Consider the following 26250-nt stretch of genomic DNA (forward strand, 5'->3'; position numbering starts at 1 on the left):
ACCTATATAAACCCAAACAAATATACTTTTCTGGAATAAATGAAGCTCAAAATCAGCCAACAAATTTCTAAGTGTCACAATGCTTATTTTGATGTCATTCATCACTGTATTGCTAACTCTGAATACAGCAGATTAAGTATGAGCATAAATATGGGAGAACACTGTAAGACGCATGCAGAAGCATTAGTCTTTAATCACTGTGTCATCATTTATGTCTTCATTTTTGTGAGAACATCACAAAATGAAATCTGGAGAAAACAGAAGTCTTGGCTACTTTACTGTCATTCTGATGCTCATTTCAAGTAAATTCACAATAACCACCTGAGTATTCTGTAACTGCGCTCCCAATACATTTCGTACTTATCATTAAACATGAGTTGTTGGGGTAGGAAACTATTTCTCTTGAGCTGTGTTTGGCTGTGGAGGAAGGAGGGAAGCATATGATTGAAAAAGCAGATTTGTCTTCTGTTACCAATGTTCAGCAGAATTTCCAGGGAAGAGGAGAGGAGAATTAAGTGCAGAAGTGTTGTATTTTTATAAAAATGTATGGCCCAAATTCTGGTCCCCCTTACACTGCGTGAAACTTCACTGTCATACAATGAATAATAAATGTCTTTCCTACAGTGCTGAGGTTTTTAGGGAATGTAATTTAGTCAAGTAATAATCAAATGAAATTCTTAGCTTGCAGTTTATTATGTTGCTCTCTAATGAAAGTAAGATGCCTGCAAATGCCAGTCTCATAAATTAATTGTAGAAATGACAGTTAGGAGGGCTTAGGAAAAAAGACAAAATTTTGCTTGAAAGCATTTTTAATCATCCATATGAATATGTGCTGTGTTATTTTTATTCTCATTTCCTTTGGTTAAGTACTGCTTTTATATACATATCAGATGCACAAATCCTCATTGCAATATAGGTATGTAGTATTTTTTATGCATGTATATAAGGTTGTAGAAAGTAAATGTTTTTCAAGTCAGGCACCTCATCCATTACAATGGCCATTAGCCTTCTTTCTTTCCCTCTTTCTCCTTGACTGTCGCTGCCACTTTTCCTCTATAACTTTTGGATACTAGTCATTTTGTGGTCTAAAGATTTAGTTCACGTTTCAACAACTGATAAGCTTCACTGAACTTTGCTTTCCATTATATTTTCTACAAACTTTTAAAAACTGCTTATGCCGTTGTCTCGATAACACTCTGTAGCAATATATTTCAGAATTAGTGTTAATAGTGTCAAACACGTGTAAAATATTTTTTTTTTAGATTTCTTGTTTAGTTCTTTTTAACTTCATCACTCAGTTTATTACCTATTCCCTCCATTCTTCAAGTATGCAGCTGTGATATTTGTGACATTTGCCAAACAAATCTGGAATGATGCCCATGTGTTCATCTACAAAAATATTGGTTACAATACTCTTCATGAGTCCAGAGTAAAAGGTGCACAACGTGCCAGCACTCTGTGGAGAAACCTGAGGAAAAATCCTTTATATAGCGTGCACTTTGTGACTGTATGCATGACACTCTCATGCCTGATTATTGCTGTTGTTTGTATTGCTTTTCTTTGAGCCATCATATCATACACTGAATATTCCACCATTTTCTTTGTTGGGTTTCAAACATCTGTTTCTTTGAGACCAGTGTTAGATGAGTTTTCACTAAATTGTACCCAGGAATGAGATCAAACCTTGCACTTTTTCATACTCCAAAAGTCCCAAGTTTAGAACTTGCTTTCAAACCTGTCTTTTTTATTCATTAACTTATAAAATTATTGAGAATTAAATAACTAAATTAAAATTTCATGCTTGAGATGCCCAGGTCACTTATATTTTCATTTGCCCCACTAGTGAATGGTCAGTAGTAGACGTACAATGTCAGTAGTACATGCCTAGCTACTAAAAATACCAGAAAAAATCCTACTTTTGATCATCAGACCCAGGATCTCCAGTGTGTCAAAATCCTATAAAAGTCATGGTCTGGATGCCAGAAAGAATCTATTTCTCATTGTATTGACACTGTGTTTGTCGCCAGTATGAGGACAGTACTGATAACTTGGTGATAGACTTAATGTCACATCAGTTGTTACCAGTTAACAATGTACACATTGACCTGGAAACCATAGGAGGAGTTTCAAAGGTTTTTTTGGAGATTTTTAGGTCCACAGCTTCACTACAGTTCAGAAACTGAGCAAACTTTGCTTAAACCCACTTACAAGAAGTTTCTTTTCAAATCCAGAAAGCATAGAGGGGTTATTTTTATTTTCTATTTGCATATTTTCTTATACAAATATTGTGTGCACATGAGCATTTAGAAAATAGATGTTCTTCCTATGAATCTACATGTGAACAAATCTTTTCACTTATACTAAATAATGTGTTCACTGTTGACAAATTGCTGCAATTCTTTAGTGCTGCTTTCCTGTTTGTCACAAAATCAGTGGACAAAGCAGAAACACTGCCCTGTGACTTAAACAAACAAACAAAAAAAACCCAATGAAGCGCAAAATCTGTGAATATATTTTCATCAAATAAGTGTGTGTGGATTTTTTTTTATTATTTTTTAGATAAGAGAAAAAAATTGTATTTATTGAACAAATGGTGCCCTTATTCAGAACAATCATTCAGAAATGTACCACTGTATTTGAATCTTTTCTAACATTTGGTACTTCTTATTTTGACTGATCATATCAGAGACATAAATTAAGAGTGAAACTGTAAATATCTCTGCAGATATGTGTGTAAGAAACTTATCCAAGATTATTCTATAAATTCTGGCTAGTGAAGGCTAATTAACTCATAGGTTAGCCTCCTTAAGGCCATTTTTGTCACAGCCTTCAATACTTCTAATAGATCATTTTCATTAACAGTAGACCTCCAGTGAAAACTGAAATTATGCATCACCTTTAGGATTTGGCCCATGGTGCTGATCGTTCTTTCAAATGAAATGATAAGAAATCAGATGACTGGAGCTAAAATTTATCATAATATGCTGTTATCATTACTTCCATTTAAAAAGTAACTGTATTTTGAATGCTATTCTGTTCTAGCAAAGCAATCTTATTAGAGCATTTTCTCTTGATTACACCAAATGTATGTGTTGGATAATGCCTTGAATTGAGGAATGTTTAAGACTCATGTTATGGAGTTGCTGGAGCTGCAGAACAAACTGTATTACTGTTACCAAACTGCATTGCTCCAAGAAAAGTATGATTTCTTATACTTACAGAAACACTCATCATTTATCAATAAGTTAATTGAAAGAGGAGCAGCTTGGTTTTGAAATCACTGAAAACATTTAGGAATCTCCAGCTGTGTGTGTCTCAGGAATCCAAAGAAAACAAATGAATCAAATGAAATTATCAAAGGTTTTCTCAAAAAAGGGCTTTAGATTTTATTTCAGAAAAGTGAGGAAGATAATAACATCCCTATTGTTAAAACTCAGAGAATATCCAGCCTGTAATCCAGAAATTTCAGCACTTATGCAGGTTGTTGTGAAAGTAATACCTTTTATTTATTTCCACAGAAAACTTCAACAGCTAAAGAAACTAAAGAGCAAAATAGAACTACATGATAAAGCAAATTCTCAGCTACAAAGCACTATCTTTCAACGCAGCTACCATTATTAGCTGTGCATTTTCAACATCAATGAGCAAGAGTCTGCATGTTGCACTCATAAAATCTGCACCAGTGGTGTCAATCCACTGTTGCTGTCATCACTGCTGAAATGTACCGCACAGCACTTCTCTGTGCTCACATCCACTGTTTGGTTTTCATAAATGTTCAGTTGGAGTCAATGAATATCAGTGGGTGATGTTTTTTTCACAAAGAGGAACTTAATGACGCACATTTTCACACCAGATGCCACTCTGTCAGACTGCCCCTCTGCTGCCATCCATCACACAGCAACAGCATATAATGGGATGTTGTCAAGAAGCTTCAGCCTTCACTGCCATACCACTATCATCTGCATCTATATATTTAAGAATCAGTACTGCAAACCATTCATTGTGACACCAAAAAGCATAAACTGATAATTCCCTTTCATTATAGTAATTATTTTCTCTCTATTTTAATATCATTGTAGCACTGGAGTTCTTAGAATAAGGTGAATGAAAGTAGGCAAGTCACATTTTAACCCATCAAAGTTTTAATTTTCACACATCTCCAGATAAATAGTCTTTATTTTACTTAAAAAAAAAAAAGCTTCAGTTTATTACACAAACATAATAATTTCCCAGTCATCCACCAATGAAACATGATAAATTTCTAAAAACATATATGTATGTCTTTTCCTTCCAGGAATTCAAATATGTCATCAACTGTATTATTCATTGGAGATGGTCCATTTGCCAACATCACCGAAGTAGCTAATCACAGCCTAATATTTACAAAAAAGTAAGTAGAGCGAGGTTTCTTCCTCATACTAAGGATAATTGCAAGTATAGTGACTACCATTTATACAGTAATTTCTAGCTTAAGTTTAACTGAAGAGTAACATGATTCTGTATGTGGTCTGGACAATTAAAATAGGTTTTCTTCTAAATCTACCACTGAATTTCATATATCATTGGGCAATACACTTTTCCCTTTTGGATTCTTGTTTGCCTGTTGCAAATTTCAATGCTTGATGCATTTTTAGCATTCAGTAAAATGTTATGTGACAGTTTAATATATTTATTGTGGAAATGATTAATACAGTTATTTCTACATTTCTTTTTACATACACATTTTGTTTGTAAATGCTGTGTATAAAATGTTTCTTATCTAGAGAACTCTAACTATGAATACATAATATATTAACTTAAGAACCAGTAGAAGGATTAAAGTTGAGTGGCATTCTTCCATGGTTATATAGGGTATATCACACTTGGGTCTCTCTAAAATCAAGAAAGAAAGACAAGTACTTCCAAATTCTAATTCATCAAGATATTTTTTCTGAAATAGGATGAATCACATTTCATAATCAATAAGATACTTAGAATGCCAGACATATCTATGTTTAGACAAAGTAATCTAGTTCAAAAATGACTACGTCATGTCTCCATATTTAGAACAGAATCATCAGATAAGATGATCTTTGGAATGCATTATATCCTTATCTTCCTCAATCCTGAAGTGATTCTGAAGAGTCATACAAACTGGTAGTGTTTCCATAGATTAAATGAAAACGTAACGTTTGTCCAGGATTATTTTCTCAGGAAATGCTAGGGTTTAGAGTACAACTCTGAAAAGTAAAAAGGCTTGCCATCATTAAAAAAAAACATTATACAATTACTTCAATTACTGAATTTCTGCTTATAAGAAAGCTTATAATAGACATTATCCTGGAAATCTACTACAAGCACTGATGCAGAAAATTACTGTGTGATTGCTGAAATGTTGAAATGATGCTGAGGACGGCAAGAGTCCATGCTTTTTCAGGTTTTCTTTATGAGCATACCACACAGTAACGAAGTGGGAGGGAATTTTTAATTTGATATGCTATATTATTTATATATATATATAAAAAAAAAGATACATTGCTTGTTCCAGCTCTACTCTGTTAATCCCAAACATCTATCATTCTTACCAGTGGTGAAATGATCTTCTACAATTGAGATATCATTTTAAGTTATTTTTCATTTTTTCTTGACTACATTTCTAAATAAGGATAATCACAAGAGATCTTAAGCAACAGCAGTTGCTTAAGTTCTTTGAAGATGTCTTCTGTTAATACCTCTTAAACACCTATGATTAATGCAGGAGTAATGGAACAAGTTTATTCATCTTAGCTGTGTTTTTGTTGAAGTAATGGGTATCAAGATATATATATTTATTTAGAAAAATGATAGGAAACATTTTACATGGTGACACCATTACAACCTCATATGCTTTTGTGGTATGTATGTTAGAATTATCACACAGATTTGATAATTAAAAAATCAAATTGGTAATCAAGTTTAAAAATGGTATTGAACAGATGAAGTTTAACAGGAGCAAGTGTAGAGTCTTGTACCTAAGGAGGAAAGACCACATGCTCCGGTACAGGTTGGATCTACTCTGCCCTGGTGAGGCCTCATCTGGAGTACTGTGTTCAGTTCTGGGCTCCCCAGTATAAAAAAGATAAGGATCTCTTGTCTAGCGGAGGGCCACAAAGATGGTGAAGGGCCTGGAGGATCTCCCCTATGAAGAAAGGCTAAGTGAACTGGGTCTCTTTAGCCTTGAGAAAAGAAGACTGAGAGAGGACCTGATCCAGGTTTATAAATATCTGAGGTGTGGGGGACAGTGTCGAGGCCAGACTCTTTTCAGCAGTGTGCGGAGACAGGTACAAAAAAGACAGGGATCTCTTTGAAAGAGTCCAGCAGAGGACTACAAAGATGATAAAGGATGTAGAACACCTCTCCTATGAGGAAAGGCTGAGAGACCTGGGTCAGTTCAGCCTTGTAAAAAGAAGACTCAGAGAGGATCTGATCCACGTCTAAAAATATCTAAGGTGCTGAAGGCAAAGGAACAAGGCCAGACTCATCTCAGTAGTGTGTGGTAATAGGATGAGGGAAAATGGTTACATCCTTATGCATACAAAGTTCCACACAAATGTGCGTGGGAACTTCTTCACAGTGCAGTGATGGAGCACTGGCACAGCTGCACAGAGATGTGGTGGAGTCTCCTTCTCTGGAGAGATTCAAGACCCAACTGGGCTCCTACTTGTGCAACCTGGGCTAGGGAGCTGCTTTGGCAGGGGGTTGGACTTGTTAATCTTGATAGAGGTCCTTTCCAACCCCTACAGTTCTGTGATTCTGTGATTTCTAACATTGCCTTTGGTCTTAGTTTCAAGATAACAATCAGAAGGTTAAATAGGATGGGTATTCAGCACATGTCATGACTCTATTGCCTTTTGGACTCTCCTGAGATAACCAAGAGGTAACTGAGGACTGGTAAATTGAAATGTAGTTAAGGAAATGGTTTTCACACTGGAAACTTACTACAAATAGACAAAAAAGTGGATTCCCATAAAGTACCTTCTAGTAAGCAATTAGTCCTGATAGTGGGAGATAGACCCCATTATCAACATATAGGGACAAATCTGACAAGTTGAGTATTAGATTGGATAGTTTTTATGATACATTGCAGAGCTGGAGGTGTATTTCACTCTCCTACACTCACAGTAATGCAGATTTAATTAGGAAGGGATGGAGGGGAAGGTTACATGTTCTCACTTGGTTTTCACCCATTATTTCTCTCACATCAAATGCCAAATTCTAGTGTAAACATAGTGACGAATGCATAATGCTATATTATGTTTAAAGAATGTTTCCTTTTTTCTCTTTTAAAAATGAAGTGGAAATGCATACTGTGACCTAGCCCTTAGCAGACTTTTCTTTTTTCTCTGACATACTTCTATGTGTATCGGATTTAAATTGCTAGCACACACACTGTCCCAAGTGTTCAGATTCATTACAAGCTATGAAGATAATCTTAAAACCTCTAGGTATCAGAAATGCTTGAGTAGTTTTGATCTGTGTTTTCATGCTCTTCAGACTCTGGCTTTATATCTCTGCTAAATAATTCCTTCCCCTCTATATGCAGCTATATATTTTATAGTGCACTATAATTGTAGTAAAAAAGATACAGTGATTTCAAAGTCACCGTTTCAAAATTCTTTGGTTACACTGATCTCTAGTGGTAAGTGATTGAAAACTTCTCAAAAGATAGAAAAAAAGCCATATCCATTTACAATTTTAGTTAGAATCTGTAATAGGCAGATGACTCATTTCCAACAAACACAAGAGGAATTTACTTTAATGTACATAATATACGCAGTGTCTATTAAAGAACAGCATGTACATTTCATCTTAGATATAACATGATGCTTTGTATTTACAATTAAACTATTATTATAACATGAAGGACTGTGGCCAAAATGCTATAATGAAATATTAGATAAACTAATTGAACTAATGTACGTTTTTTATATATGAGAAAGCTACCTGGTGTGCAGATACCTGTAATGTAATTATACTTTCCTTCTAGAGAACATTGTTTAAACAACCTGGTGATTCATCTGCAGTGTAACATTAAACGTAAGTATATACACCCTGGGAATGTTTCACACAGAAATCAGATTGTTCAGTCCATAAAACCTAATGTTTATAGTTTGAATTGAAAGGTTAGGAAATGGACTGTAAAAGCTATAGTTGTAATGATATAAACACAGCAAAATTTACAATCTTCTCTTGTTTTTAGAGTTAAGTATACACTGGAGACAGGTCTATACTGAAAGCAGATATATAAAAAAAATTTTAAGGTCTGAGGATATAACACATCTAAATCCAAGTTGTGAAGTTACATCTTGATTTCAGCTATAAAATGACAAACTTTTCTCCATGGTAATGGTATTTTTGAATAGAAGGTCAAGTAGTACAAAGAATATTTTTCCAAGAATATAACTACTCAAATAAAGCATATCAACATTATTTTTTTTATTTGAAATACATATATGCATTTATTTTAGCTTGTGGAAAACGCCTGGAAATTGAGAACAAAGGAACAAAGATTGTAGGTGGAAGTGATGCCAGGAGGGAGGCTTGGCCTTGGATAGTCTCACTTCATTTTAATTCCAGACCCGTTTGTGGAGCCTCCCTTGTCAATGAGGAATGGCTGGTGACAGCAGCACACTGCGTATATGGGTAATGTTCGTCGTATTCATAAGTTAACGCATTCTGTTACTGTCACAACATACAAGAACCCCAATGATGGATATCTCTCAGTAAAGTTGGGCTGAAGTATAATCTTGAGCCATTTGTCGGTCTTCTACAGAGCAAAACACTTTCAAAGGATCATATTGAAATCATTAATAGGTGGTTTTTAGAGGCTTTTTAGATGTTTGAAATGAAATTATTATAGATTCACAATTGCATCTTTGTCTCCACTGAATGCAGGGCATCCTGCTGACTATCTGAGATGGTCAAATGATATCCATACCATGTCTTTTTCATTTTAAGAATGAAACACTTGTTTTAAGTGCAGGTTCACTAAGGATTTTATCAGATAAGGAATAATTTGTGATACTAACATAAAAGATTAATAACTACCTCACTGTTTAATTACTATGTTTTGAATCACTTGTGGAGTGGGCTAGAGGCTCTGCTACTTACTAGTAAATCCTCAGTCCTTATTTTAAAGCAGAAAGTCATGGAAACCAAGAGCCACTTTCAGAACAATGAACATCTAAAGTATATGGTAACAGTACTGAGCATTTGTACTTTACCTAAAGTTACCTGGGCCTCCATTACTCATAGGAATATCTGTTACTGCTGTAAAGGATGAGGTACCTCAGAAAGGTAAATTCAGCATTGCTCATTCCTCCTGTTAAGTATCACTGGTTGATCAAGGTATATTGTGCATAATTGGAATGAATCTTCATTTGCATACAATAATCAGACAATATTGGATGTTAAATGTTTTGATAATGTTATTTGTACCACAAATAAGTGATGCATATTTAAGTATTTTCTAAGATTTGCTTCCATGATGTCTATAATAGAAGCTAGTACTGAGAAGACACTCAGAAACTGCAGTAGTAAAAGAGAAACATTAGTATTCAAAATTATAGTAAACTTTTCATTATAAATACCTAAATAATAATTATGGGGAGACAATGCCACTGTAAAGATCCCTCCTCATTCCATTGCATGAGCGATATTCCACAAAAAGCCACTGAAATGAGGGTGATCAAGCACTGTTAGTTTGCACATAATAAATCCACATTAATATTGGCGCTTCCTTTTCATCTATTTCACTTTCTGTTTTCCTTGAACTGACAGCTTACATTTTTATCTCTTAATTCTGAATATTTAATTGAAATGCTAATTTAGAACAAGATAACCTCCAGATGTCAGTCAAAAAGAGAAACAGAAACCAAATCCATAAAACAGCAGGCCAAAAACATGTTTTAGAAAAAAATGAACTGGTTAATTAAAAAACTAGCAGATACATACATTCACTAGCTTATAAAGTCTTAAACTAGCATATGTAACTCATAAAAAAAAACTTTCAGATATATACTATAGTTGTCTAAACTTATCCTTTTCAACTTAGACAAAACATTAAGGGACCAATTTTCGGAGTCAATGAACAGAAGTATTTTCTACAACAATGTAGATCCATTATTCTTCAGATAATTCCAGAATAATTTTTTAACTAGGACCAATACTAATTGCATTGTGGGGCACTCAGCAGTATTCTTTCCAATGTTTACAAAGTTGTAGTAATTTATTTAATGTATTTTATCCCACTGCACTGTTGTGTGATTCTTATAAATAATGCATTGTAAGCTTAACATCAAAAGTCAACCACATATTTTTACACTATGAACATCCAAGATAGTATTACTACCACAAAACTGTAAGCATATCCACTACATTCTCCTATTGATCTGGAGAAAATGAGAGCTTGCTACATATTATAATGAGATTAAAGATTTTATCTAACATATTTTTCAGAACATTCATTAATCATTCATAATTATAAATATTCCTTGCAAATTCCAGGAGACAATTACAACCATCTACATGGAAAGCAGTTCTTGGCTTGTATGACCAGTCAAATATAACAGGCACTTCAACTGTAGTTCAAAACATTGATCAAATAATTATAAATCCTCATTATAACAAAGTTACAAAAGACAGTGATATTGCTCTGATGCATCTTCAATACAAAGTTCAATACACAGGTAAGTAAGTGAGTTTGTATTTTCCCATATTTATTATTGTATATATGTTGTATTTTCCCTTGTATATATATTAATCTAAACTCTAAACATGCTAACCATTCAAGGGTGATGGAATGGCTGTATATTTTGTACAGCCTAATTATTCTTGAGTCCATCCACTACTTCCCGATTACTGTGTCCCAGAAAGTGAATTTGAATTAATGAATATATTCTTTTGTGACTTCATTAAAAAACAAAACAAACAAACAAACAAAACAACAAAAAAACAACAAAAAAACAACAACAACAGAAAGCAGGAAAGAGATTGAAATTGATTGCTCATTTTGTGTTCACAGATTATATACAACCTATCTGCTTACCAGAAAAGAATGAACAGTTTCTACCAGGAATTAACTGCTCTATTGCAGGCTGGGGTGCTATTAGATATGAAGGTGGGTAAATTATGCTGGGAAAATTTGCTCCTGCTTCCACAGGAACTGCTAAGGTCAAACAGGTTAGAAATATGCTCCTCTATAAAAAGGTTTTGTACTATTACACTCCCTCACCATTTCTTCTTTAAAGTAACAAAGTTACAACATACTCATTAGAAAAATATATATATATCTACATCTTCAATCATTAAATTAATACAAGAACTTATTGCATTCCCTTAGGAGGACTACTTTTCCAAATGTATGGAATATGAACAATTTATTTCCAGATAACTGGGGAGGTGAAGGGATCAGGAAGAAGAAAGATTTGTATTTCTGACAGTGTGTAAATGAAGCAAAGCATTACTGAGTGTAGTGTGAAATGAACATTCTATTTGAATATCACACGCTCCAAATTTGGAGTCTCTGTAAAATAATAAACATGTAATTTCACTTCTATGGTTGCTTGTACGTATTTGCATCTATATTTTCAGAGTAAAATCACATTTAAAGTTTCAAGTAAGAACTAGTAATTGTAATGATTATAAAAACTAGAAATATGCAATCAAAGATATACAACGAATAGTGTGGAAACATTGAAAAATCCAAGCCCCTAAGCCTTTAATTATCTCTTAGGTCTCTCTACAGTAAGTTCATAGTCATTGATTTTAGTAACTTTCATTTAATTATAGCCAAATTCAGTCCCATTACACAAATGAAAGACAGGATTCAGTTAATGAGCACCATTTAATCAGTGATTGTGTTAGAGGGGCATAAACCTGAATAATACAGTAGTCTGGCAGGCCTTTCTGCTGTTCAGTAGCTGTATGGGAACTGCTGAATCACGGCCTGAACCACTGATTGGTCACCTGAGGTGAGCACCAAGTCAGCCATGGGGGCACAGGTGAAGGTGATATACCTGTGTGGGTGGAAGGGGTGGAGCCTAGTTCCTCCTCTCTCAAACCCCATTTAAGGGCTGACCACCACCAGGGAAGGATCTCTTCTTGGAGATCCCTCCCATGTGGAGTCCTCTGCGAGCCTTGTCATCTTAAAGGTGAGCCATCTTCTCTTTTGTATTACCTGTGTAACTGTTTGTATAGAACTACTTAAAATATACCATCTTCTATACTATTCCCTGGTGGAGTATCGTCATTAGGAGTTATTTACTCTACATTTGGCGAGCCAGGCAGCTCTAACTAAATCCATAATGTCGTTTATTTGGAATATGTTTAAATGGGCCAAGGGGGAGAACGTTACCCCCCTAGAACAGACAATCCCTGGTCTAATTCCAGGATTCATGGGGTCACCCTATTATGGATTGGCATCCGTTATTGAGAAATGGGGACCCATGCGGGTTCCAGGGACTGCCGCTCCTTCTCCATCTTATTTGACTGACTACTTTGTAGGATTAGATAAAGACATACTTGTTACCAAGGAGCGGCGGTTAGCTGCCTCTGCAGTAGCCTGGCCATTAGTAATGGCCATACTCAAGTTAGATGTTGCAAATGTTAATTTGGAGACTGAAAATCAGTTATTACGAGACCGTATTGAGAAACTGGAACAACAGCTGGGTACGTTAACAACCAAAAAGCCTGGCCTAAATGTCCCCACAAGACAAATAAGGAATATATTGGTAGAAGACACCCCAAAATCAGAGGAAGAAGACTCTGATATGACAGGGGAAAAGATCTCTAAGGCAGATCTCGAAACTCCATCTATGATGGACCCATTCGAGATTCGGCCTATTATAACTCAAAAAACAAAGAAGGTACAGGATAGACCAGCAGGGGTGCCTCCTGACCAATGGCCCCCTGCAGAAACCTGCCTCCATGTGACCGCTCGTCCATATACAGCCAATGAGTTGATGGACCTAGTACAACGGTTCCATCAGAAACCAAGAGAAAGCATACCATCATGGCTCCTAAGGTTATGGGATGCAGGAGCTGAAAGTGTTTTAGTAAATGGAACAGAAATGTCAAAATTAGCATCTATAACGATAAACCCGGCATTAAGACAAAGATTATATGCAGCTGTCCATTATAATGAGGAAAACCATTCTATTATAGATTGGTTGATGGCTGCATGCCGCTTGACATGGCCCAACAAAACCGATATCCCTCTTAATACTGGTTTGTGGTCCTCTATGGAGGACCTCCAGACCTATATCAGAGAACTGGGTATGAGGGAGGCTCTGTATGCGGACACTTTTGAAAGCCCCGATACGGAAAAATTTACAGCGGGCATGAGAGATCTAATACTACAGCAGGCCCCCTCCCACCTATATGGGATGTTGGTTTCCATATTAAATCCATTGGTGGCATCAGAAGCCATCGTACAGCAGGCAGCCCAGTTAGTAGCAGACTTAGGGGAGACGGAGCGCGTAAGAACCAGGCGTAATGTTCGTATAGTGGAAGATGCTGAGGCCTTCCCTATTAGAACTAAAAAGCCTGCTCCACGGATGCCCCGATCAGGCCCCGTACGGGTATCCCGGAGGACTATGTTTAATGATCTCATACGGGCTGGGGTTGCATTTACCAAAATTGATGGGCAACCCAACCATGTTTTGTTACAGCTGTGGAAACAGCTTAGAAATGATCAGAAATTTCAGAGTGCTCCCAGAAAATCGGGAGTACGAATTATAGAAAAAACACCAACAACAACCTGGAATTTGGCTGACTTTATAATACCGAACAGAAGGAAAAAATATCCGCAGGTGTCACAGGCTACAGTGCCTGAGCCACCTGTGGCAAAAGATTTAGATCTGGCAAAATTCATGGATTAACGGAAAATTCTGGTCCCCATAGGGCCTCTAGCTGTGACCGGAGGCCCTATGTAGAACTAACAATATTCTGGTCCAGGACAAATGTGCAGAAGGTGATGGCTCTAGTGGATACTGGCGCAGAAACATCGATTATATATGGAGACCCAACGAAATTTAAGGGTAATAGAGTGATGATTGGTGGGTTTGGGGGACAGACTATTCCAGTCACCCAGACGTGGCTGAAATTGGGGGTTGGGCGTCTCCCGCCCCGGGAGTATAAGGTGTCGATTGCCCCAATTCCAGAATATATCTTGGGCATAGACATTCTATGGGGTCTGGCTCTCCAGACAACTGTGGGAGAGTTCAGACTACGGCAGAGGTACATTAGTATCCGGGCAATACGGACAATATTGAGGGGCCATGCGAAACATGAGCCCATTTGTTTGCCAAAACCACGCCGGATTACTAATGTAAGACAGTACAGACTCCCGGGTGGACAAGAAGAAATATCAAAAACAGTGCAGGAATTAGAGAAAGTAGGTATTATAAGGCCTGCACACAGCCCATATAATTCCCCCATATGGCCAGTACGGAAGTCGGATGGAACATGGAGAATGACGGTGGATTATAGGGAACTGAATAAGGTCACGCCGCCCATCCATGCGGCCGTACCCAATATTGCCTCCTTAATGGACACTCTTAGTAGGGAAATTAAAACCTACCATTGTGTCCTGGATTTAGCGAATGCGTTTTTTAGCATACCTATTGCTAAAGAATCACAAGATCAATTTGCATTTACGTGGGGAGGCAGGCAGTGGACCTTTCAGGTCTTGCCACAGGGGTACGTGCACTCACCAACATACTGTCATAATTTGGTGGCACGTGACCTGGCTGATTGGAGGAAACCAAACAGTGTGAACCTATACCACTATATTGATGACCTCCTGTTAACATCCGACTCACTGGAAGCAGTAGGGGAGGCAGCAGATTCATTAACTGCCTACCTAAGTGAAAGAGGATGGGCTATCAATCCTCAAAAAGTGCAAGGTCCAGGACTGTCCGTAAAATTTCTAGGGGTAGTCTGGTCAGGAAAGACCAAAGTATTACCTGATGCCGTCATAGATAAGGTTCAGGCATTTCCAGTCCCTACAACACCAAAGCAGCTGCAGGAATTCCTGGGTATATTGGGATATTGGCGTTCCTTTATACCTCATTTGGCGCAGCTGCTGAGACCTTTATATAGACTTACCAAAAAGGGCCAATTATGGGACTGGGGGAGAACAGAACAGGATGCTTTTCAACAGGCGAAACAGGCGGTTAAACAAGCCCAGGCACTGGGTATATTTGATCCTACCCTTCCAGCTGAGCTAGATGTTCACGTAACTCAAGATGGCTTTGGCTGGGGCCTGTGGCAACGTCAGAGTTCTGTTCGGACCCCCATTGGATTTTGGTCTCAGGTGTGGCATGGAGCAGAGGAAAGATATAGTATGATTGAAAAACAGTTATTGGCTGCCTATTCCGCATTACAAGCGGTAGAGCCAATAACCCAAACGGCCGAAGTTATAGTCAAGACTACATTGCCAATCCAGGGGTGGGTAAGAGATCTGACCCACCTTCCTAAGACGGGGGTGGCCCAGGCGCAGACGGTGGCACGATGGGTTGCCTATCTCAGTCAGAGGAGTAGTCTATCTTCCTCACCGTTGAAAGAAGAGCTTCAGAAGATTCTTGGCCCAGTAACGTATCATAGTGATGCACCAAAACAAACTTCGGTTGCTCCACCACAGAAGAGTCCCGTCCAGGAAGGAAAATATCCTATTCCTGAAGATGCCTGGTACACGGATGGGTCCAGCAAGGGCAACCCAAGTAAGTGGAGAGCAGTAGCGTACCATCCTGCCACAGACACAATCTGGTTCGAAGAGGGGGATGGTCAAAGCAGCCAGTGGGCAGAGCTGCGGGCAGTGTGGATGGTTATAACCAAAGAACCTGGTGATGGTATCCTGAATATTTGCACAGATAGTTGGGCTGTGTATCGGGGGCTCACTCTTTGGATCGCACAGTGGGCCACCCAGGATTGGACTATCCACTCCCGACCGATCTGGGGCAAAGATATGTGGTTAGACATATGGAATACAGTCAAACACAGAACTGTGTGTGTCTACCATGTTTCTGGTCATCAACCCCTACAGTCACCAGGAAATGATGAAGCCGACACACTGGCCCGAGTTAGATGGGTTGAGAACTCTCCATCTGAGAATATCGCTTACTGGCTACATCAAAAGCTGCGGCATGCTGGGCAGAAGACCATGTGGGCAGCCGCTAAAGCGTGGGGACTGCCCGTACAACTATCGGACATCGCTCAAGCATGCCGAGACTGTGACGCCTGCTCTAAGATAAGACCGAGGTCGTTGCCTGAAACTACAGCCCATCTTGCTAGAGGACACAATCCTCTACAGAGGTGGCAGGTTGATTATATTGGGCCTCTCCCTCGGTCTGAGGGGGCGAGATATGCCCTAACCTGTGTCGACACCGCGAGTGGGCTAATGCAGGCCTATCCAGTACCAAAAGCCAACCAGGCATACACTATAAAGGCACTCACAAGGTTGATGGCTGCCTACGGGACACCGCAAGTCATCGAGAGTGACCAAGGAAGTCATTTCACGGGTGCAGTGATACAACGCTGGGCAGAAGAAAATAATATTGAGTGGCGATTCCACCTGCCATATAATCCAACGGGGGCAGGCCTTATCGAACGTTACAATGGTATTCTCAAGGCTGCCCTGAAGACAGACTCTCAGTCCCTGCAGGGGTGGACAAAGAGACTCCATGAGACCCTGCGGGACCTGAATGAAAGACCTAGAGATGGCAGACCCAGTGCCTTGAAAATGTTACAAACAATATGGGCCTCCCCACTTAGGATCCAAATTACGGGCACCGATAATGAAGTGAAACCTCAGATTGGCAATGAGAACAACCTTCTGCTCCCTGCCCCTGAGGACCTAGAACCAGGTACCAATAGAATAAAATGGCCCTGGAAGGTGCAGGTAGGACCACGATGGTGCGGCCTACTTGCACCTTGGGGGAGATTATTGGAGGTGGGGGGTTCGGTAGCTCCTCCGGTTATAGGTACATGGCCTACTGAAATAATGGTTAACACTCCAGTCTTCATTGCTAAGGGGACCCCTATCATGTCTCTGTGGCAGATCAGGACACCCCCTTTGGTGCCTGATATAGTCGTACAGCCACAGACATCGGGTCAAAGGGTTTGGTACAGGCGACCAGGGCGTGCCCCTGTACAAGCTGAAGTGTTAACCCAAGACAGGAATACGGCCTGTATCTTGCCCTGGAAAGCGGATCTTCCCCTCTTGGTACCTCTAAAACACTTGTATTACTCCCCATAAGTCTATGAATCACCAGAAGGAATCAAAACAATACTGCAGTGTTCCAAAGTTGTTATAAGACCATGTGAAGCATCTGGTGATGGTCTAACCGGGACTGATGACACGTAAGATGGACCTGCACTGTATGATTACATGCTTCCAGTAGATACCACCGAGCACTGGCCCAAAGAAGAGTTCGACGGATGCGCCGATCATCACTCATATCAGATTACATCAGCATGCGTTGCGACGGGCAATTATGTAAGCGTCGTGATGTATTGGGTCTCTGTATCAAGGGGAACTCACCTTATGGTTACTTGATCAGTGGTTCATGTCGTGAAGGGGTGGAGTGTATGGGAACTGCTGAATCACGGCCTGAACCACTGATTGGTCACCTGAGGTGAGCACCAAGTCAGCCATGGGGGCACAGGTGAAGGTGATATACCTGTGTGGGTGGAAGGGGTGGAGCCTAGTTCCTCCTCTCTCAAACCCCATTTAAGGGCTGACCACCACCAGGGAAGGATCTCTTCTTGGAGATCCCTCCCATGTGGAGTCCTCTGCGAGCCTTGTCATCTTAAAGGTGAGCCATCTTCTCTTTTGTATTACCTGTGTAACTGTTTGTATAGAACTACTTAAAATATACCATCTTCTATACTATTCCCTGGTGGAGTATCGTCATTAGGAGTTATTTACTCTACAGTAGCGTGCCCACATGTTGGAACAAGAACAAAGCTATCAGTGTTCTGAACGTGTTATGCATATTTAATGCTGCAAGTAAATGTACTCTGTGTTTTCATCAGGTCCCACTTCAAATATACTTCAAGAAGCAGAAGTCCCTCTCATTTCAAATGAAAAATGCCAGGAACGGTTGCCAGAATATAGCATTACTAAGAATATGATCTGTGCAGGCTATGACATGGGTGGAGTAGATTCCTGTCAGGTAAGAATAAATGACTAATTCTCACTGCTAGCACACAACACATCTAATTATGGAGTAAAGTGCTCTTTGATACTCCAGTCATTACAACCAGGATGGTCACTGTCTATGAATACGCACAATATTTAGCTCTTTATCAGAATACATATTGTAAGGGTAAAAATCTATTTTGTACGATCTCAACACAAGCAAGAATGGAAGGAGATAAGAATGTGGACTGGACATTTTCTGTGCTGAGATTTGAATAATTACTGCTGAGTAATCATGAAGGAAAGAGGAAGACATTTAGCAAAAAGTAGGGTACAGAGAAATACACAAGGATGTCAAAAATCTCAAAAATACTTCATATAGGGAAAGGGGGAAAGTAATGATAGGTTTCCCCAGAATATGTAGGCTCTAAAAACATCTCATAAATGGACACCACAGTATTTTGGAGTAGCTGCCTTTCTGCATTTATCTTGTAGGCTGCTTCCTGGGGCTCTTTCTCACTTCTGTCCATTCTAGCTGTGCTTATCATGTACCACTTCTCCTTGATAACATTGTTTGGTCAACACTTAATTTTTCTTCTAGCAATGTGGAGTCTATGGCATGGAGAGTGCCCGGTTCTCCTCAAGTTTGATGAGGAGTATCCTCACGTAACTACTCTTACTTTATTATCACAACCCTAAACCTTTATCATGTGCTGTGAGTTCAGCTACTTTAGTCAAGCAGGGGGGTATGCAAGCCTATTTAATTTGCCTTTCCTTTAGCATCTGTGACTTTCCTCTTCTCTTTTTGTACTTTATCCCTCAAATATAAAAAAAATTGTAGCACTGTAAGTTGATGCAGAGCACAAGTGACCAGCATTGTGATCAATGACCATTCAACCATAAGCAAAGAGGAACAAGGGAGTCCTGATATTTCTTCATCCTCTAGGCTGCTGTCACAGCCTTTGAACTTTTGTGGATGCCCTTGAGTTGTGGGAAGAAGTATTTTAATGACTGAGTCCTCACAGAAGTCTCCCTTAAAGCTCCCTTCATAAGGCACTCGCTTCAAACCAAACAATAAAAAATAATCAGTTTTCTTTCTCATCAAAACAAGACATTCAAATCTACTCAGGTGGTAGGATTAATCAAACTTGGTCTCCCACACTCTATCGCATGATTGTCCCATCCTTTGATTTGCCTGGGCCACACTGAGCACAAAGCAATTGTCTTGGGCCACATATAAAATATGAATAAGTAACATAACATATTTTTAACTTTTTTATTATTAAAACATAAAAAAACTATAAAAAGTAAAATTAATGAGATGTTTGACCTTGTTTTTGTGAAACTACTGCATCTGTCTGGTTCAAGGGCAGTGATTGACACTCCTAGTGAGTTCTCAAGGGAGAAGATCTGAGATCTTAGAGATTTTTGATGAAATATTACTCTTCCCGTGCTTCATCCTTGACAATAATTGTTCAAAAATGTACTTACTGCCAAAAAAGCAATGATATGAATAAGGAATGATGTGAAGCAAGAGATATTTCTAGCAGATAGAACAGGTCTTAGAAAAGCCTGATAAAGAGACATGACCAAATTTTACTTTGAGTTGAAGGTCTGATTATAACTCTGTATATTTCATTTGAAAATTTTCAGGTAATGTATTTCTGTCAACTTAAAATGGAGTCACAAATATTTAAAAAATATATCTTTTTTTTTTTTTTTAATCTTAAAACCTATTCTAATTTCTCTCAAAACAGAAAGCACATCCATGTATTTTGCACTGTTCATAGGACAGTGTTTAGTCAATATATCAAAATGTATGAAATAATTTGCCATAGCTTGAGTTTGACATAACTTTCATTTCAAATGCTATTACGGTTTGAAACAGCACAGATAAGTTGATTTGCACCTTGGAGATACATGTTTGACTCATTTAAATGAGCAATGAAATTGACTAAAAATGCTAAATCTGTGAGTTATTTTTAATCTTATTCTGGCATAAATTTTACTTCTTATTCCTTTAAGGAATTGATTTCACTTTGCAACTCATCATGTCTTTGTAGCATTTTACTCCAGTTTAGCCACCTTCCTTCACAAAAGTAAATGATGACCCCATTAATCAACATCTGTACTCCTAAGGAACTCTTGGAGTTGGCAAAGATCCCATCCCTTGGACTTTATGAAATTCACAGCTTTGGTGACAATTTTCACAACAATATCCATTTGCAAAGCTTTCACACAAATTTTTGTTACATCCAACATTTGCAGTGGCATTTTATCAAACATGAGTTGCCAGTGGCAACTGCATTATCTTCTATTAATTTTATGTCTCTCTTTTTTACTAATGATCATCAGATACGCCAGATATGTTGACAAAGATTAAAGAAAATTGGTTTTTACTGCTTCATACAAATCAAGAGATTTAGTTAAGTCTTTTAATGGCACCAAAGGAGCCACTGCTTCAGTGACAAAATATTTGTTATCAGTATCTCTAATGAAAATGGCAAGTTGAGCCATAGCTGTAGCATCAGAGCTTTCATCTATCTCCAAAGCAAAAAATAAAAACTAAAAAATTGGAAATTAGAAGCTTTACCCTCCAAATTTCACTCAGTATATATCCCTCTTTCTTCAGATTGCCTGGCTATGGTCTGGTAACAAAAACTTATTTTAGAAAAAGGGTTGTTTTTTAATCAGGATACATTATATCTGCCATGTGTTCCATACATTGCTTAATAAACTCACCATCAATAAATGCTTTTGATATTTTTTAAAATCAGATTTCCTGCCACAGACCTAGCTTTGATAACAGAATTCATTTGAGCTTTAAGATTTTTTAAAAATACATTGTTGAGATGACAGACTTTGGGTCTTTATGAAGCATTCTTTGACAAACATTGAATTTGGCAGCATATTTCTGCATATAATGTCTTTTCAAATTCTAACCTTTGAAAGCTGACATGATCTCCCTGAGAATTAAGTATAGTGAATATAGTGCTGTATTATTTGTCAGCACCGTGCTGTGCCCTCCCCAGGTCCATCCATGGGCTGGGTTTGTCCACTTGGTGAGACAGAGGCACTGCCATGATGGCATGGCAGAAGGATCTGCGACATTATAAGGCTGTGCCAGGCCACGTGCAGCCCTCGGGCCACACTTTGGACTTTTCTGAAGACTACAGCAATTCAGTAACTGCTAAATTATTCAGAAAATGGTGGAAGGAAAACTCCTGGGAATCTTGCCATCATTACCCCTAAATTTGAAATTGTCAAAATTCTGAAGGGACAGAAAATAGAACTGACTTTCAGCTAAACAGATTCAGCTAAAAAATAATGCTACATGTTTACCCAGGTGTTGTGAAAGATGAAGGGTAAAATATACTTAGGACACTCTGAAAGTAATGCCTCCTATATATTTCCATAGAAACTGCAATAGACATAACTAAACTATTTGATAGAGCAAATTTTCAGCTACAAAACACTATTTTCAGCCCAGTCATCACCATCAGGTCTGCATTTTCACTAGTGATGAACAAGAGTTTGCACGCCATGCTCATAAGAATCTGCATCAGCAGAGGTGGCACACTGTTTCACAGCAGCTATGACAGTGTCATTGCTAGGAAAATGTTGCCCACGCAGTCCAACTTTCACTGTGCTGACACTCCTGTTTGGTCTCCACAAACATTCAGCAACCATCAAGGAATGTCAGTGGGTAACATTTTTTCCGCGTGGAGGAACTCAACGCCACTCCTTTGTTTCACCTGCCCTTCAAAGTCAGATATCTATTCTGTCAGACTGCCCCTCTGCTGCCATCAGTTGCACAGTAACAAAATGTAATGGAATACTGGTGGGAAGGTTCAACCTCTACCAACATCTGTTTTTGATGTCAACCTGGGCCAACATAATAAAGCAACAGGCATTACTTTCAGAGCATTCCTCATATAATAATCCTTTGAAACTCAGTCCTGTATCTAAAAGACTGATGAGAGTGTAAAATTGTAGCCTTGAAAGAAACAAAAAAAGTAATCATTTCAAGATTTTTTCTATACAGAAGAATCCATATTGATTTCATTTCTAATGTCCAAAGCATATAAGGTACAAGGTTTATGATTAAGGATCAATTAAAAAAAATCATAAACAAGCTCTGCTCCAGGGTTAACAATGCACACTTTTAACTTTTGAATTCCATATTGCAGGGGGATTCAGGAGGCCCTCTGATGTTTGAAGATGGTAGCCAATGGGTTTTGGTAGGTGTAACATCATTTGGCTACGAGTGTGCACTTCCACAGCGACCAGGAGTGTACGTTCGTGTCCCTGTGTTTGCAGACTGGATCCAAAAAATCATATACTATGTTGATATTTCTTAATAAGAGAAACAGAAAAGACTGCAGAGTAATACAATACAGACTGGCAATCAAAACTTGTAACTAGAGAATCTGAAAAAAAAAAAAGATTCAAAATTCAGGTTTCAAATTTAGGAAAGGAAAATATATTAATAACTGAAAATTCCCTTCTTTATCAATTGAGAGCAATTTTTCAAATGAGAGAGATTCTATGCTTTTGTTAATAGTTTTAGCAGTTCTCTGTTTGCTTTATATAAGAGATAATTCTACTATCAGTCCACGTATGGGAAAACAGTCTATCTGAACATCATTGTATTAAATCTGTAGTAGGGGTTTTATAAAGTATCGCAGGGAGGAAGGAAAGAAGGAAGGACAGAAGGAAGGAAAGAAAAAAGGGAGAGAGGGAGGGAGAGAGGGAGAGAGGGAGGAAGGGAGGCAGGGAGGAAGATGCTTCAATGAAAAATGGCCTAAATTGTTAATTTCAGGATAGATTGTCAGAAAATTGCTAATTTCATCACAAACACGAACTATTTTTATGATTTTACACTACATTTCCCAACATGCATTCTCATTTCAATGCACAGTCAACTCTTCTCAGTAATTACCACATATTCGAATGAAGTTATATGTTATCTGTTGAAACTGAGCTCCTCAGAGTTCTGCTGTCTTGTCTGTTAAAAAAAGCTCTAGAATGAAGTTTGTAGATTGCGAGTAATGGTTGATTATGTATCATACTGCTTTATAACAAGCAAACTGAATATAAGATAAAAGTTCTCTCTGGTGTAATTTGTTTGCTTTTCAGTTTTCCTTTCATGCAAATCTTTAGACAGTTATTCAAGTAATTATAGATCTATGCTCATGTGGACCTTTGCAGAGACATGCAATACTGCTGCTTTCCCTCATATGTTTTAACAACAACTGACAATAATGAGGATGAGCCATTTATGGTGAATACAATGTAATAGGGTTAATTTTGTGTGTTATGCTTTTTCTGTATTGGGGATTTTTAATAATGACATTGTGTTTTGTATAGACTCTATCCTGATTGCCCATTAACAGCAATGCAACTGATAAAAAATATGGAAAAACAAACAAAAGAAAAGCAATTCTGTTAAAATAATTCTTACTGAAATACCTTAAATTCAATGGTGTCTCAATGTTAGTGTAATATGATACATGTTCTTTATTTCTGCTTGTAGATTGCATGGTAATTTAGTGCCTTTTTCATTTCATTAATGTCTTTTTCACATGGTACTACATGAAAACATAAAACGTATTCTAAATTTACTGCACATACGTATCTATACATATACTCATATACGTATGATTTTTGTTAAGTAGCTTCCATACATGATACTTACAATGATAAACGTAGATATGAAGTGCTCAGAATGCAAAGCAAGCTTACAAACACAGGTTGGCGGTCATTGAGAAAAAATGTCCTTTGGTCATCAGAAATGTTAGGGAATTAGATCTAGGCCAAAATGTGTAGTTCCATCAATATATCTGTGGCCATAAGTCAGACAGATGTAATCAAGCCAGAGAGCAGAAAAAATTATGTTAGAGTCTTTCATACTGCACAGTAACAGTTCAAATGAGAATCCCCCCAAAAATCCAGAAGTTACAAACTCTCCATTGCCAAGCATAGTAGCTACTCCCCCCCTCATGCTTGCTACAGAAATGTTTGCTTTTCCAGAGGACCAACTAAACATGTTAATTAATTCAGCAAAATGAGAAATCAAGATATCTCTTTCCCCATCGACAAACATCTACAACACTACTTAACATGATGACATTCCCAGTTGTCCAAGCTGAGCATGAATACGTGTAAAAGGGAGTACTGTTTATATCTTTGCAAATAAACTAAAGACATTCATTTTATTGTGGATTTGTTTCTGATCTATTTGGATGAAAAGCACTGGATAACATTTTAGAGTTACTAACCTTATATTTAGTAGTAGCCCTTTTTTCTTCTGTTCTTTGGATAAAAGCCAATGAAAATAAAGTGCATTCTGCTATCAAGTATAAATTGATGTGGATGAACCAATTACATTAAAATACTTAATTAAAATGTGACTTGAATTCAGTAATATTTATGATATATCACTGCTGTAAATGGCATTTCATTCTGCTAATGAAATACAAAAGCCAAATCAAAGCAGAACCAGTTACTAGAAAACCTGCTTCCCAGAAATACAGTAATAGGTGTATTTTTTGCTTCTGAAAATGCAAACCATAGATTTTGAGGCATAGATTAATAAACTATCACACTGGAATCAAAAATTTACTATTATAAACTTCATCTTAAAGTGGGATTAACTGGTGTAACACTGTAGAGTTTATTCTGTGCTCTTAAGACCATTTTGATTTTAACTAGTATCTAGGAACTCAGTACTAGGCAAGGGAAACACACGCAAGGAAACAATTTCCTTCCTTTTAGGCTGATGAAATGATATAGAAATATTTTGTCCCAATAATCAGTATTTCTTATTGATATGTGAAATCTAAGTTCACTATAATCAAACCATAGCATGCCATTTTCCACTCCTCCTTCACATAGTTTGGCGCACACTGATAAATGCCCAGCAGTCACCTTCACTCTTTTTGAAAGATATCTGGAGGTGTTTGCATTCTCCTGACTGCAGCATAGAAATGACTCCTGTCACTGCTGCTGCACCAAACACAATATCGACTTCTACGTGCCATTTGGAAGCACAAAGTATGAAGAAATGTCAGCTTGGTAGTTCTATGTTAAACTTCACTCCCTCCTGCCCTATTTTCTTGAAGGAGTTAATCCAGAAAGATCAAGTTCTTTTTACCCCAAACACTCCCAAGGAAGATGAAGCTCTTTCCCTCAGGTGAGTTAAGCATCACTTAGGTTATAAAAACAACTCTGGTCTTGATGATTATTCAGAATCATAGTATTTTTGTTTTATTATTAATCAATATAAAGGAATTTGAAGTAAGGGATTGAGCAAAGAAAGCTGTGGTTAACAGAAAATCTACACAATAGTGCAAGTAGGAATGGCAATGCTTAACCAGAACTACAGAAGGCAGCCTCTTCAAAGAGGAAGTGAAAACATCATATAACTGCAACCTTAAGATGCCTCCAGAAGAGTTGCAGCAATAGCATTGCACAGCTAGTATTGGTGCTTTGGAACTTTTAAATGTTTTTTTTTTTAATTATTATTTACTCTAAAAAATAGATACACATTTGTCTCTGTATTTCAGAAGCTATAGTGAACATCAGCAAGCACAGTGCAGGCTTCACAAACCGTAATATGGTGTCACTTCTATCCAGCTTCCCCAGCTTCCACCCAGCAGTAATTTTGCATTTGTATTAATGGAAAGCCTGACAAGCTTGAACTTGTGCATTTGAACTCTTGATGCAAACTGAAGCAAAACCAGTTAGCCTTTCTTATATAGCACCAGATTGTCACCAACAAATCAGCTAGAGTGCTTTTGCTAACACCCTGAGAAACCATCCTAATAGCTCTTAAGGAATCAAAGAGAATGAACATTAATGATATTAGTAATATTTCTTTATAAAGGACTTTAAATGCATCAGGGTTACCTCTCGATCTACCAATCAACATAATTAACACTCTTCTACCTAAGCCTTATTAAAGCTGGGATCAATCCCTTAGTGCTGTTTCCAAGAAAAGCCATTTGTCTTCCCTTTGATCCATTATTCCTAAAAAAAACCTATTAACTATATTTAAATAATCTTTGAAGTCTTCTTTACTTAAATGT

At 37.8% G+C, this 26250-nt stretch overlaps 1 protein-coding gene across 6 annotated transcripts in view; it reads left to right on the forward strand.

Moving 5' to 3' along the window:
* TMPRSS15 (transmembrane serine protease 15) overlaps positions 1-22890 on the forward strand; it is a 65010-nt gene extending 42120 nt beyond the window's left edge. For all 6 annotated transcript variants that reach the window (XM_065741839.1, XM_065741834.1, XM_065741835.1 and 3 more), the window contains 7 exons: positions 4295-4390; positions 8006-8055; positions 8487-8661; positions 10525-10706; positions 11042-11137; positions 18055-18194; positions 22351-22890. In XM_065741839.1, the coding sequence (XP_065597911.1) occupies positions 4295-4390; positions 8006-8055; positions 8487-8661; positions 10525-10706; positions 11042-11137; positions 18055-18194; positions 22351-22521 (910 nt within the window). In that variant the 3' untranslated portion in view covers positions 22522-22890. The remainder of the gene's footprint in view (positions 1-4294; positions 4391-8005; positions 8056-8486; positions 8662-10524; positions 10707-11041; positions 11138-18054; positions 18195-22350) is intronic.
* Positions 22891-26250: the final 3360 nt, after the last annotated feature.

This window comes from Cyrtonyx montezumae, unplaced genomic scaffold (assembly GCF_038088225.1).
Source record: "Cyrtonyx montezumae isolate F1298 unplaced genomic scaffold, pur_monq_1.0 scaffold_3, whole genome shotgun sequence".
NCBI lineage: Eukaryota > Metazoa > Chordata > Aves > Galliformes > Odontophoridae > Cyrtonyx > Cyrtonyx montezumae.